The 16,140-nt window shown below is 38.6% G+C and overlaps 1 protein-coding gene across 1 annotated transcript in view; it reads left to right on the top strand.

Moving 5' to 3' along the window:
* Nucleotides 1–16,140, top strand: part of VEGFC (vascular endothelial growth factor C) — a 216,249-nt gene that overhangs the window by 187,264 nt on the left and 12,845 nt on the right. The window contains exon 4 of the mRNA XM_089684063.1: nt 7,117–7,271. Coding sequence (XP_089540189.1) covers nt 7,117–7,271 — 155 coding nt within the window. The remainder of the gene's footprint in view (nt 1–7,116; nt 7,272–16,140) is intronic.

The following is a 16,140-nucleotide window of genomic DNA, read 5'->3' as shown; positions in this document are numbered from 1 at the left end:
TCTCAGTCAATGAGGAGGCAGAGACCCGGGACAGCCAAGGCTGTTGTTCACATCGCTGGATTGCGATGAGGCTCAGGTAAGTATTGAGGGGGCTGGGGGCATTGCTGCACACAAAAGGTTTTTTACCTTCATGCATAGAATGCATAAAGGTAAAAAAACCTTCAGCCTTTACAACCACTTTAAGATTGGTTAATGTAATTGGTTTTTTGCCTTTACTTGTTCCTTTTTTCTATAGGAAATAAAATTAAGTTTATTATTTCACTATGTTTCCTATAAAAAAGCCACAGTAACTTTGATGCACATCATGTAAATGAAAGTAAATGTAGTCACTGAGGTGCACGGTATGTTCTTTAATAAACTGATGAATTTTGAGGACAGTTTCATTATAACTGAGCCTAACAAGAGATCCTTTTAGGAAAACAGTGCTCACTTTGCATTCCAGAAGAAAGGTCAATTGTCTAATAATAGTAGTGCTCTTAGAATTACACAGTATAATTAACTTTTATACATGGTAGGTGCTTTGAAATAAGGGAGCAGTGAAGGAGTATCTTATAAACATGTCTTATCCCTATTGTGTTAAGTTAGTATAACTAAAGTGCAGATCGTGCTGAATATAGAAATCTTACAAGATATGTTCCCAAATGAATACCAGACATGGAAACTTGAGACTCACATATTCTGATACAAAAATAAAAAATCATAGTGCATAGTTATGAAAATCCTGACTTTGCTGGTTTATTTATGGCACACCTCAAGTTTTTGTAAAGCCCCAAACTGAAAAGAGAGGCTATGTAAAATCTGGCAGTAAAATGGCATAAAAGATGTGTAAAAGAAGTTTAAAGCGTGCAAACAAGTTGCAAAGTATGATGTTGCTCGGATTAACAGAAAACTAAATTATGTCACCCATGTAACAGTTCTTTCCCCAGTTTCCAATTATTTAAAAACAATCAGGTTGAATAATAGCCTGTGGGTATAGAGCAGGGGAGATTTGCTTTGCGGCAGCACAGTGGCTTAATGGTTAGCATTTCCGCCTGGCAGTACTAGGGTCATTGGTTCAAATCCCAGCCACAGCACCACCTGCCTGGAGTTTGTATGTTCTCCCTGTGCCTGCGTGGGTTTCCTCCGTGTTCTCTGGTTTCCTCCCACACATGACATGCTGGTAGGTTAATTGGATCGTGTCTAAATTGGCCCTAGTATATGTATGAATGGGAGTTAGGGACCTTAGATTGTACACACTTTGAGGGTTGGGGACTGATGTGAATGTAAAATATATATGTAAAGTGCTGCATAAATTGATAGGTACCATAAATAAATTGTGCCTATTAAGGTTACTTTGCGGTATAATCCAAGGAAGCAATTAAAACTCTGTAGTGTTTTCATATTGGCTTTACTAAGCAGAAAGGCTGCACATACAAATGTAGAAAAACAATTCATAGCATACAAAATATGCATACAGTATACACATGCCCAAACTAACTATCCTTCCAAGCAAATTAGCATGGAAATGTATGCAAGAGAATTACCCTTATTAAAAATAATTTAACTTGGTTCCTTCTGATAATGGAGTCTTCGCATGGCACTTTTTTTCTCAGAGTCCTCCAACACAACTGTTTCTTCTCCGAAGTCTCCAGAACAATTGTTCCTTCTAAGTTCTTGAACATATGGCTTGTTCAAAGTCCTTTCTCCTCCCCTCACTTCCTTCTACCTCATTTCCTGTACAAAGCAGCCTAACTGGTTTATTAGCATATCAATAGGGGAGCCCTAGCTTCGAAAAAAAAAACACATGTAACTAAAATCTAAACTATAAAAAATCTTCAACATAGCCATAGCAACATGAGGGGTAGATAAACTTTGACCCTCCAGCTGTTGTGGAACTACAAATCCAGTGAGGCATTGCAAGACTCTAACAGCAACAAACAGGAATCCTAGAGCTATGAGAACTTGTATGGGACTAGTAGTTCTGCAACAACTGGAGGGGTTGAAGTTTATCTACCACTGGCCTAAGAGGGTGCAGAGAGGGGCATAAAAATGCCGCATGTCTGCATTTTTTCCCACTGCACTTGAACCCTCCTGAAATCTCTGTCCATCTATGTATTTCTAAGCGCCATATGAAAAACTGTGGTCCATAGAAATGTTAAAGAAAAAAAAAAGGTAAACCACCACTGACATACAAAACAGACACCAGCCCGCATAGGAATATGGCTCATTTTTCTACATGAGCTGTTGTGAACCAGTCCTTTAGGTCAATCTGCATATAAAGTTAGGTACTTCAGTATCTAATGCTGTTATTGTCATGCAGAGGTAACTTTACCTCTGCTTACTCTGCATATACATGTTAATTTTTTTTATCTTGTGCTCAGTTTGAATAACTCAGGCATGAGGCAGATTTATTGTAATGTGGCAAAAAATAATGGAAATAGACATAGCATGTTTCTCAAAATAACTCATCAGATTCCTCGTTTCATTTTAAAACTGAACTCCAGTTATCTTTTTAGGCAGTTAGAAGTTTTTTTTTTTTGGGGGGGGGGGAATCCCTATATAAATGAATGCAGAACACAAGCCATTATATATTTAACCATAGTCAGAAAACATAGAAGGGGAAAACTAAGTAGTCCAGAGGGTATTGTGGGGTGGGTGGTGAGAACTGTGCAGCAGAAGAGTGTAGATAGTACGACAGCAGGAAGAGCAGTTAATCTTTTGACTAGGTGTTAGTGTTTACTGATCTTTAGATTTCTTGAAAAAAATAAAAAATAAATATGGTCATAGCCATAATTGTGAATGGCAAGAGTTGAAGCAGGTTATTCTGGCAGGACTGTATCAGTAGACTATTAACATACTTTGGGTGGGATCTCACAAAGGAAATATCAATATGTGTGTTCTGGAGGGGGGATCTCAGAGGGGAAAGACCAATGTGTGTGTTCTGGAGGTGGGATCTCACAGGGGAAAGACTAATTTGTGTGTCCTGCAGGTGGGATCTCACAGGGGAAAGACTAATGTATGTGTCCTGGAGGTGGTATCTCACAAGGGCAATACCAATGTGTGTGTTCTGGAAGTGGGATCTCACAGGGGAAAGACCAATGTCTGTGTTCTGGAGGTGGGATCTGACAGTGGGATAGACCAATGTGTGTTTTCTGGAAGTGGGCTCTCACAGGGGAAAGACCAATTTGTGTGTTCTGGAGGTGGGATCTCACAGGGGAAAGACCAGTGTGTGTGTTCTGGAGGTGGGATCTCACAGGAGAAAGAAACATCTGTGTGATGTTACTGGGTAAGGACACAGTGGGAAAGTGAAAAAGTATAACTTATGAATTCTATAGTATAGGATTTAATAAACCAGAAGGGACCAAATAAGACAACTTTATTGTTAGGGTTTACATACACTTTAATAGCCCAGCAAAGTTAATGCACTATTTATAATATTATTTTCGTGGTATATTGTTCTTGCCAATTATAGCTTAATAAAATGCCCATAAATATTTTAAGAAATAATAAAACAGCATGAAGATCCAATTCTAAAAAGAGCTAAATACAACCCAAGTAAAAATAAATGTATACATATATCATAAAAACATCATAAATCCTGTCTTCCATATACAGTATAAGCCATACAAGTGTTCAGTTTATTAACACAGTACTAACTTTGAAAACTTTTAAAGTTTATAAAAACATTTCTAGTATTAGGGACTCCAGACTCCATTCTGTGAGAGTCTGCTTCTTAACCGGTCATGGTACTTTTACTAAGAAAACGTGATTAGATGAGAGGGGGCACAAAGCACTGCACATTGCATTTATTGTGCCAGACAGGTTAGGAATTTCTGCTCTAGAGTGCTGAAATCTATTCAGTGTTAAATGACTTGTAACCCAAAAACATATTTGCCTTCAAATGGATCATCTTATCATTCTACATGTTATTGGTGTTACAGACCCAACCAGGACAGGGTCTTTTGGAGGAAACTGCAGGCTAGTCTCTTGCCTACTGACTATGGGCCCTGGCGTTTGAGGGGACTCTATTCTTTGGGACGTGTGTGTAATTAGTGGTCCTTTTTGGAGTAGTTTTACTTTGGAGTCAAATCCATATCTCCCCAAAACACACAGACTCTGAGAACTGGACGACCAGGATACAGATTTGGGGTCTCTGTGCCCAAACCAGTTTTGACTGCTTCAACCCCCCTTCTAGGCTCAGAGACTCTAAGCAGATGTTAATATAATCAGCTCAAAACAACCTAATGCTGAGGTCTCTTGCTGTAATCTGCTTAGTAAGGTGTGATGTGTTTACCGTTGTGTGTTTGTTCCATTGTTAATTGAGTCACCTATTGTCTCTGTCTGTTGGCTGGAACTCATTGAGGTTCCTACATGATGGGATTAGTCTTGTGTCAACCTGACCTCCTTACCTAATCAGTGTGGGATGTTTATCCCAATGTGTAATGTTTGTTTTTATTGTTCATGCAGAGACTGCACCTGTTTATGAAGTGTGTAAAAACCTGTATTTGTAACTGTTCCAGTTGTACCTAAGCTAGTGTTGTCTAGTTCTTGGGTACAATGCACAACTATTATACCTTGTTCCTGTGTGTCAGCGGTGAGGAAGCAGTTCTTTGACAGATACCGTCAGGTGACTCAATAGTAAGAGCCACTGTTAGACACAGCAGAAGGCCTGGGTTTGGATCCGAATCCTGATATAGATTTGGTGTGGTGTTAAGTCGATCAGCTCCTGAGACCCATTCCACTATATTTATTACCACATACTTGAGACTGTGTTTGAATGGGAAAAATTCTGATGAAGTATTGGCATTAGTTGCAATCTGATGTGGAAATGGCCAAATTTAGAAATACCTAGTGATCCTGCCAGCATCTTCCTATTATGCATAATGGTAGAAAATGGTAATGGTCAATGTGGTAGTGTTATCAGTCTGTCTGTACACAGCATCCTTGCAGTCAGCCTACTACATTATGGCCATCCTTACTTCCTGGCCCAATCAAAATTATTCTCACAGCCCTTGGAGATCTAAACTGAGGTAGGATTTTTACACACTTTTTTAAAAAGTAAATTTGAACATTTTTAACCATCTCACTTGTTAGTTTCTGGACTGTGTTTAAATAAGTTGTAATACACCTTGCACATCATTGTTGCAGTTGCATGTCTTATTAAATAAGCCTGAGTGATTGTACATGGTAGGTAACAGTGCGCCTAGAGGTAAAAGCAGCAAAGACTGAGTATTACAACATACATTATTAGTAACATATATTGACAGTACTGTGAAACTTCTGGATGATTTGCATTTGGTGTATTGGGAAATGGAGAATTCACAGTGCTGTCTTCCTGAAAGCTATAATGCCAAAACTTCATGTTCTTCCAACTGGGAACACACATGCATTATGACTGCTGAGGAAGTGTGTTTTCCAAAGAGTTTCATTTATAACTGACATGTTTTGAAGTAAATACAAGGGAAAGCAATGTAAAAAGATCTCCTCTGTTTCCATAAGTGTGTCAGTATTTTGCCCTGTTTTTCCTTTATACAGTGTGAAAAAAATTCCTGCTGTATGTGGTTTTAATGTCGCCTGCTTATGAGCCATGTCAAATGTAAAAGCTTGTATCAGGATTCCCACATCGGACACAGATGCTTTGCAGAAAGGTCTGCATGACAGCATTCAGAGGAACTCTAAGCTGTTTGAATTACATAGATTTTCCTGCAGCATCTTGTGAGGCAAAACATACTTAAAAACTAAATGCAAATTCATTTTTAAACATTACAAAGACTATCCCTTGCTCTACAAGCTATGTTTCTGTTCTGCCTGCAGTTCATGGGTTATTTCATCCACAACTGATAGTCACATTTTGTGTAGAGGATAGTTCTTGCATTAGTTTGGAACTTTAGTGCTGCACTTGATTCTTCACCCACTTACCATAGTCATTCCAAGTCATTCCACATTCTCCCTGCAGAACCTTATCAAATTTTAGACTGTAGCAGTAGAAGCATTGACGGTATATTTATTCTGAAAGTGGAGAATAAGACTTCATGTTTGAGGGCAGGGCTCAGTCCCTGGCACAAAGATTATGCCACTAGATTCCGAAGAGTTACTGTACAAGAGAATGGTTGATTTAGCTCACCAGTGGTGATGAGAGAATCACATTGCCTGAATTAAGTTTTGACTTGAATGGGGTCAATTTGGGATCACTGAATGCCATGGATGACCATACCATAGGGTAGACTGATCCTGTCAAGTAGTGTACTGTTAAAGGAGCGATAGGCAAGATCTAATAAGGATTACTTGACATATGATCAGTTGAGTCTTTGGTCACTGGTGCCAAAATCTCCCGCGCATTTTTTCACGCAATAAAAAAGGAATTTTTGGATTGGGTCACTAAAGTCAGATCCATAGGATACCTTACTAGTTTATATGGCTGGTGGATTGTAAACAACCAGGTTCCACTCATCTTATGAGTCTGTCTCAGTGTGCATACCTCAGTGTGATGTGAACGTAGGGTGGTTATTATGAATTACCACTGTACTCCAATCTACTGCCCAACTGTGGACCTGGAACCTATCTGGGGGTGTAGATTTTGCCTTTTAAGCTGTAACACTGTAAAGAAATTACAAACTTGGACTTAAGGTAACACAGACACTTTTCTACATAAGTCATTAATGGCCACCAGTACATGCAGAGACAGTGCATCTCTCCAAGTAGGGACACTGACATAATTGAAAACATGACAGGGGTTCTAACCTCTCACCACTATCCAAAACAAAGAAAAAATATTTTTGCTGTTAAATACATCTTAATAGTCTTAATTTAGTGCATATACAGGTACATCACAATAAATTAGAATATTATCAAAAAACTGAGTTCAGTTCACACAAATGCCCTTCAGTGCTGTGCACTGCAAAGAAGCAGGGCAAGCTCTACTTTTTTCAACGTAGCATGTTGCTATGAACTACACTCCAGAAAGCTATGTGTATTGCAGTTAGCCCTACTAAACAAGATCCTAAATGTTTTACAATATTATCTGTTATTCTAGGTGATGTGTTTTTGCACCTGTAACTTGTCAAGTACAGATGCCCTGTTTTTGATTGTTAAATTAATATAACTGAAAATGTTCCTTGCTTTGTCCTTTTTTTTTAGTTATTTGAAATCACAGTCCCGCTGTCTCAAGGACCAGTTAAACCAGTGACAATTAGTTTTGCAAACCATACATCCTGTCGGTGCATGTCTAAATTGGATGTTTACAGACAAGTCCATTCAATTATCAGACGGTCATTGACAGCAACACAAATACAGTAAGTATCAAGAGGATTTTTATTCCATTATATATGTGCTGTTAAGAATATAGATACTTTTTTCAAAATTTGCATTAGGAAAATATGAGGGTGTGCAGAAAGGGTTTAACATTATTTCCCACTTTGCACCAAGAATGTCTAAGACCCAATCCATTGGCACATATAACTTGTGGTCCATATGGTTAATTCTAAACAAAATTAACAATAACCTGTCAGTATAATATCTCTGTGAATGCCATGCAAGTACGCATATACAGTCATGGCCGAAATTGTTGGCACCCTTGATATTTCTCCAGGAAATCATGTATTTCTCACGAAACGTATTGCATTAACACATGTTTTGCTATACACATGTTTATTCCCTTTGTGTGTATTGGGACAAAACAAAAAAAGGGAGGAAAGAAAGCAAATTCGACATAATGTCACACAAACCTCCAAAAATGGGCTGGACAAAAGTATTGGCACCCTTTCACAACTGCGGATAAATAAGAATGTTACAAGCATGTGATGCTCCTGTAAACTCACCTGGGGCAAGTAACAGGTGTGGGCAATATAGAAATCACACCTGAAAGCAGATAAAAAGGAGAGACGTTCACTTAACCTTTGCATTGTGTGTCTGTCTGTGCCACACTAAGCATGGACAACAGAAAGAGGAGACGAGAACTGTCTGAGGACCTGAGAACCAAAATTGTGGCAAAATATCAACAATCTCAAGGTTACAAGTCCATCTCCAGAGAACTAGATTTGCCTTTGTCCACAGTGCGCAACATTATCAAGAAGTTTGCAACCCATGGCACTGTAGCTAATCTCCCTGGTCGTGGACGGATGAGGAAAATTGATGAAAGATTGCAACGCAGAATAGTCCGGATGGTGGATAAGCAGCCCCAAACATGTTCCAAAGACATTCAAGCTGTCCTGCAGGCTCAGGGAGCATCAGTGTCAGCGCGAACTATCCGTCGACATTTAAATGAAATGAAACGCTATGGCAGGAGACCCAGGAGGACCCCACTGCTGACACAGAGACATAAAAAAGCAAGACTACAGTTTGCCAAAATGTACTTGAGTAAGCCAAAAGCCTTCTGGGAAAACGTCTTGTGGACAGATGAGACCAAGATAGAGCTTTTCGGTAAAGCACATCATTCTACTGTTTACCGAAAACGGAATGAGGCCTACAAAGAACAAAACACAGTACCTACGGTAAAATATGGTGGAGGTTCAATGATGTTTTGGGGTTGTTTTGCTGCCTCTGGCACTGGGTGCCTTGACTGTGTGCAAGGCATCATGAAATCTGAGGATTACCAAAGGATTTTGGGTCGCACTGTAGGGCCCAGTGTCAGAAAGCTGGGTTTGCGTCCAAGATCCTGGGTCTTCCAGCAGGACAATGACCCCAAACATACGTCAAAAAGCACTCAGAAATGGATGGCAAAGAAGCGCTGGAGAGTTCTGAAGTGGCCAGCAATGAGCCCAGATCTAAATCCCATTGAACACCTGTGGAGAGATCTTAAAATTGCTGTTGGGAAAAGGTGTCCTTCCAATAAGAGAGACCTGGAGCTGTTTGCAAAGGAAGAGTGGTCCAAAATTCCGGGTGAGAGGTGTCAGAAGCTTATTGATGGTTATAGGAAGCGACTGATTTCAGTTATGTTTTCCAAAGGGTGTGCAACCAAATATTAAGTTAAGGGTGCCAATACTTTTGTCCAGCCCATTTTTGGGGTTTTGTGTGACATTATGTCATATTTGCTTTTCTGCCTCTGTTTTATATTTGTTCCAATACATACAAAGGGAATAAACATGTGTATAGCAAAACATGTGTTAATGCAATACCTTTTTTGTGTGAAATACTTGATTTTCAGGAAAAATATCAAGGGTGCCAACAATTTCGGCCATGACTGTATAGCCGTTTACCTATGTTATATAATTATCTGTGCTTTGAGAGCTGTCATTACAAGCTCAATACAGTGCAAACACTGCAGTGTTTACGTTAAGCCTACCTTCAGACTTTGGCAGGGCAGACTGTAGCCAATGGGAGCAGAAATTATTATGTTGTCAGTGGGAAATACCATCACTGGTATCAGGTAAAGAAGAATGCCCCACTATTGGTGGCAGTAGGAGGAATACAGCCACAGATCAGTGTAAAAAATAGTGTCCCAAGAGCCAGCCCATGGGCAGCAGTTTGGAGACCATTTGTCTGGGGCTAGATGATAAAGTGGACAACAGCTCAGAATCTATGGGCAGATTTTTCTTTACGTGACAGCAGGAAATGCGTGTGAAATACTGGGACTATAGAGAGAAATTACAAAACTCTATTTATCATTATAGGTATATTTTATACCTATAGTTGTAACGTTTTTTTCCATACCCCTTATTGTTAAACTCTACAATGAATTTGAGACTCTGAGAAAAGGGGATAAGTTAGATAATGAGCACATCATGTGTGCCTAGAGCAGAATAAGCTCTAAATATGGATCTGTGTATATGGCACAGTATATATGGAACTATTAGAATTATGATGGAGTGGTTTACAGAAAGATGCAGTGTATATATCAGTCTGGAAATTATATACAGCATATAGTGTGTCTGTGTGTATATATATATATATATATATATATATATATAGAGAGAGAGAGAGAGTATATACTGTAGATACTCTATAATATATATATATATATATATATATATATATATATATATATATATACATAGATATATATATTCAGCAATTTTCAAAGTGTGGTGCATTCTCCTAACCTGACTAATGTATATTGTCTATTCTTACATACTATGGGGTTGATTTACTAAAGCTGGAGCATGCAAAATCTGGTGCAACTCTGCATAGAAACCTATCGGCTTCCAGTTTTTTTTTTGTCAAAGTTTAAATTAGAGTTCCATCCGTTTTTGTGTTTATTAAAAGTCAGCAGCTACAAAAACTGTAGCTGCTGACTTTTAGTAAACACACACTCACCTGTCCCAGAGGACAGGTAACAGAATAGACTTTCCTGAATAAAAAAAGTAATTTACTGTTAGAAATGTGTTCAAGAAATAATTTTCTTACTGTCACTTCCAGTTTTACCATCACTGCAGATGCAATTGAACGTCAGTTTGACCACACTTACAATTAGAAAATTAAACCAACATTCTTAAAATGAAAAATTTTAAACAACATTCTACTAGCATATAACCAATATAAGAGTTGGGAGAGAGGGATTCATAAATGTTTTGGTGTTGAAAATACATGTTGCGTCAATTTAGCAGGAACGTTCTGGTATTTTCCAAACACCCATGGAAATATACCTTGCGTTATCATTTCCTAAATACTTTTTTACTATATCTATTTCCTAACAGGCATCATGTTTGAAGGCTAATGGATTGTCTGTTTCACATTGCTAAAACACTGGCAATCGGTCTGTCATGTACTCGCAGCATTCCACATTCCATTGTCCTGACTTGGTTTTATTTATGTTTGGTGTAACGCAGATGGTTCTGTAGAAACATTTTCATTGGCTGCTGGGAACTCCTGACAATGTGCTTCAGTTTATGTTCCAGGGCAGCCCCAGCTTCATGTGTTGAAATCTCAGTAGAGTAGTTCAAATGTTCAGTGGCAAGCTCTTGCTTGTTTGCTAGGTAAAAGTCCTGAACAAAAAAAACCCTCAGCATTAAATCTGTGCTTTAGTGTTAATGGTTTGTTATAGATTATATAGCTATAACTTGGAAAATAATTATTCAGAAAAGCCATACATTATGGGAAGGCTTTGTACAATAACATATCAGGCTTCACGTTAAGCTCCTCTGTGTCACAAGGTACATATTAGAAGCAGAATTACTGTCTTGGGATCTGCTGCAGCCAATCAAAATCTTTTGTCAGAAACATCTGTGCTGAGTTTAAGATAAATGATACTCATTCAGAGCAATGAGATGTGGGATATTGATTGGGCGGGTAAAGTCTCACACAGCTTCATGAACACGTAATAAATAGGGCCCTTGGGATTTTCTCAAATATCTATATGTATACGAGTAAAAAATGTTTGAGTGTTAACTGATTTGTAATGATTTCCTTTAAAAAAATGTTAGGTAAATATAGAGGCATCCAAGGTACTGCACATCTTGTTGAAAGTTAAATTCAAAACAGTCAAAATGTTGCTTAAAGGATATTTAAACCCAATAAAAATGTAATATATTGTAGTTTACCAATCCTTAGATGTGGTGGCTGAATTTGTTTTCTTTGTTCAAGTTAAGTACATTTTCTGCAAGTTCAGATCAGTTGATCATGTAAGAAATCCAGTGCCCTTGTAACTTCCTGTGCGTTGAGTTGAGATCTCAGCCTTTCCAGTTCTACCTGCCTAGGTTGAAGTAATGCAGGCACCAGATCTAAGGTCTGGTAATAAATGTTGTTCATGGGTTTAGATGCACTTTAACTTCCCTAACGGTATTCCCGAGTGTAGCTCGGGGTAAAATGTCTGTACCAAAAGCGGTAACCCCTTGCTACACTCGGGCTTACCATGTGGCGCTGCATAGGGAGTCCCTGCAGCACTTACCTTGTCCTTCGCTCCCGCGATGTATCCCCTGCAGCGTCCCCGGCCATCTCCTCCGGCTTATGCCGGCATCCGGCTCCTGTGTTCCGGTCCCTGTGACGTCGGGACGTACGGGCGCCGCCGCGGGAAGGAAATTTGAAAATTTTAAAAAAATTTCATTTTTTTCAAAACGATTTTACATAGTAAAACATTGCTGTTTCAACCCATTTCACATACATTTTGTCCCTAGTGCTCTGTCCTGTCCCCTGTCTGCATTTTGAATGTTCTTTCTGAATGGAAACTTAGAAAAATCCATGGCTTCCAAAAAGCATCCCTTTAGGTCAAAAGCGGGTTTAGATCAGCTAGAGAACAGCGATAGTAAATTAGAATCACTTGCAGAATTGAGTGATAATGATTCGTGGAGAAATTCGTCATCAGACACTGAAAACAATTTTGCGACTTTGCTCAGCGATGTGCGAACTTGGCACTATATTTCAAATTTCAGTGTTTTTGGTTTGATTATATTATTGAATTAAATGTAATATTATTATATTATTATTTTTTATGATTATTTATTAAATTATAATTTATGATTTTGTGTTTCAATTTTATCATACCCGGGATGTTTAATAGACTCTTGTTCGGACAGATTTCAGTGAGTTATTCCTAAATATTACAGCCTACAATAAAAAAACTACATATTTCCATTCAAAAAAATGGTACCGCTTTCAGCACCAAAAATCTGAAATAATCATACAGCTAGGGAGGTTAAAGGAAGCCTGTTCAAAAAGTATATGGAGGTTGCCATTGCAGACCTCTTTTCTGTAAATGCCAGTTGCCTGAGGCCTCTTTCAAAGGGTCTGATCAGATCCACCTGTCAGTTTTTCAGTTTTTACGGTCCATATACACCTATGGACCTGTGGTTGTAAACGGACTTGTGTCTGTTTACACCTGCTTACCTCTCTTCCTTTGTGGCCTGCTAAAAAAAGGCAAAGAGCACCCCTCCTCCTTCTACGTTTAGGTGAATTGGATTGTAGAGCAGTCATTGTTTATTCCCTGCCACCCATAGAGCAGAGCGGGCTGTGTCTATGTCTGCTCTGCATAAACTGAATGTACATGAATAGCTCATCTGCCCTCTCTGCTCTAATCAGCAGGGGATCAATGGACAGATGCCCTGCTGATGAAATCAGAGTCCGCTCCATGTGAAGGGGGCCTGAATCTCCTGCTGATCTAATAGTTTCAGCACTTTTTGGAGGCACTGACCTAGAACATGCACAAAGATCAGTGCTTAATTGTGTTTCAAATATGCATGCTTGTTTCAGGGCAGTGATTCAGTAAATACTGAAGCCAGAGGCAGCCAAGCCACCTTCAAAAAGATCTATTTGTTTTAATTAAAAGAAGCAGGATATTGCTTATCAACTAAGAAGCTCTTAAATCACAAACATTAGGTCTACATTTTTGCTTTGGCAGAACAGTTAAAGGAAAACTATAGTTTTCTTAAAAACTGACTTAAAGTAAAACTGTAAGCACAACTTTTTTTTTTTCATTTTGGATAGAGTAAGGTAGGGTTAAAATCCCTGTAAGGATTATTTTTGCCATTTTTGTCCCATTGGGGAGATTTACCTTCATTCCTGTCCTATAGCCAAAATAGGAAGTGAGAGGAAATCCCTTAAGATTAAGGGAATCTCTTGGGGCCCCCAGGTTACCAGAACTAGTGTCCCGAATGGAAGATGTCCACTCTATTACTTTTCTGGGGACAACAAAATCCCAAATGAGAGTGAATCTCCCTAACGGGGACACAGACAACAATAAAAACGGACAGGTGATATAATCCATCTCCACTCTATCCAAAACTTTAAAATGTATCTAAACCAAACATTTTTGATAATGTTTGGATAATGAGGGGTTAGAACACCTGTTAGTATTTTCTGTTGTCTGTGTGCCTGCTGGGGATCTTCATTCTGTCTATTTGTTCTATTGACCACTATCACTGAAACAAAAATTATGGGAAAATCCCAAATGTATTGCCACCAGAGCAGGAATAGAGGGGATATCTTTCAATGTAGACATCTGTCCAAGAGAATTTCTGTTACTTTAGAGCACAGTTGTCAAACTGGCAGCCCTCCAGCTGTTGCCAAACTACAAGTCCCATGAGGCATTGCAAAATTGACAGTTACAAGCATGCCTTTCAAGGGCAGGATCATGATGGGACTTGTAGCTTTGCAACAGCTGGAGGGCCGACAGTTTGACACCCCTGCTTTAGACCTATTTTCTATTTCTTCCTCCTGCGTCTCCTGATACCAAGTCACCTTCAAGTTCTGTACTTACACTTCTTTACACGTAAAAATACACATAAGGAAATATTATTGAATATAGAACTGCATTCATTTATGTCTTTTATATCTGTCTAGAGTTCAGCTTGAGGGCTCATTCATACCATGTGCGGAGACCTGCAGGTCTCTGTCAAAACACATAGAAAGTTATTTTTTTCTGTTTGTCCTGTTCACACCACAACAGAACGAAGAGGTGAGGAGCTAAGAGGTAGGGAAAAATGCAGCCTTTCTTAATTTTCTGCACCGGACCTCGCCTGAAGTTTCATCCATCTCTGCTGCAGTGCATAGATATAAATGAAATGCAATCCACTGCCCCGCAGCCTGTATGGAATTATTATTATTATACAGTATTTATATAGCACCAGAAGGTTTGCTCAGCGCTGTATGGAATAGATTGTTTTAGCATGTGTACTGGGGTGAATAAACCCTTAAAGTAAACCTGTCATAAACCAGCAAGTATGCCCTCTACGACGTTTTTTTTTATTATACACATGCCTAAAATGTTGGGTATTACCTGCAAAAATTAGTGGCAGTTATAATGATATAATATACTGTTTTATTGCTTGGGACTACTTTAATAGACCTTCACTGCTTTCAGTGACAGTAATGTAGTAGTGTTATTTTTAGATGTCAGAAACATCTGTTTAGGAGAAACTTAAGTCAAAATCTGCAAATTTATTATTATTAAATGAAATGAATCCTGCAAGAGTTTGTGTTCTTTTTGAATGACCTGGGGTGTATCTGTTTTTATGACTTGATGGATGACTAGACTGGGTTTTTAGCATTTCAAAAATTGGTAGTAATATGTAGTTTCTCTGCAATTACATCATAATGATTAAATGTACCCACTTAGGACATGTGGAAAGATTTGAATCACACCCAAACCGATTATTTTTTGTAACAAATATGCAGTTTTGTCATCAATAATCAGTTATGGAAAATATGTAGGATTCCAGTTCAGCTGGATTAAAGTGAAACTCTTCTTTTACTAAGAAAAAATAATGTTCTCCAGGCTAGTTACATACACTGTAAAGTTTATAAAAACTTCATTGTACGTACTTACCTGCTTCTGTTCTTGCTACTAAGTTCACCCTTGGCAATAATTACTGTAAAGTGAATGCTAAGTGGGAAGGTCAGACTTGTGTATCAGGCCCACTGTTGTATTAGAAGGAATAGTGCATCCCCAGCTATCCTGTAGCCACACAGATCTGTCATACAATGATGACCGTGAAGAAAATGGCAAACCCAGATACTCCTGCTCTTAGGGATGGAATCTGTATGGATAGGACCACATCACAAGTTTCTTGGGATATGCATGCCTTGCTGCCCTCAAAAGACCAGGGAAGTCCACATATACTGAGTAGAAATAAAAACAAACAGGGCACACCGGCCTAGTGCATTACCTTTAAAAAATGTATTTATTAATGATGAAAGTAGATATTGTACTCACAAAATGACAATACAGTCAAAGGTACATCGTGAAAGAACCGCTTTGTCCAATCCACACTACGTGTCTATCCATTATGGGAACTCAGGACCTCCAACAGGCTGACGTGTTTCGAGGACTTGCCTCTTCCTCAGAGCCTTTGAATGTAGTGTCATTTTGTGAGTACAATACCTTTCATCATTAATAAATACATTTTTTAAATACAATCATAACCACTGACAGGTAAAGTGATTAACAAGGATTATTTTGTTACAGTGAAACAATACATATTTCCATGCAAAAAAATGTACCGCTTTGAGCACAGAAATATGGACATAATCAGACCTAGGGAGGTTAAAGCACATTGCTTGCCAAGCCGGAAGTTGTACTAAAAGCCCTGCACAGAAAATGGTCAGATAAATCAGTCAGTCACATGAGTAGAGAATGAAATATTTAGAAAACTATAACTAGCTGCCAAATGATAATGAAAGGTAGTGTCTAATAACTTTAAATTATAAATAATTCCCCTGAAATACCTGGAGCTTACATTACCTACAGCCCCAACCTCCTAATTAAATTAGTATCCAAAGTTAATTAGCTGAGCG

Source organism: Staurois parvus, unplaced genomic scaffold (assembly GCF_062004578.1).
Source record: "Staurois parvus isolate SC_StPar_1 unplaced genomic scaffold, SC_StPar_1.0 ptg000334l, whole genome shotgun sequence".
In the NCBI taxonomy this organism is placed as follows: domain Eukaryota; kingdom Metazoa; phylum Chordata; class Amphibia; order Anura; family Ranidae; genus Staurois; species Staurois parvus.
This window is presented reverse-complemented; position numbering and strand designations above follow the sequence as displayed.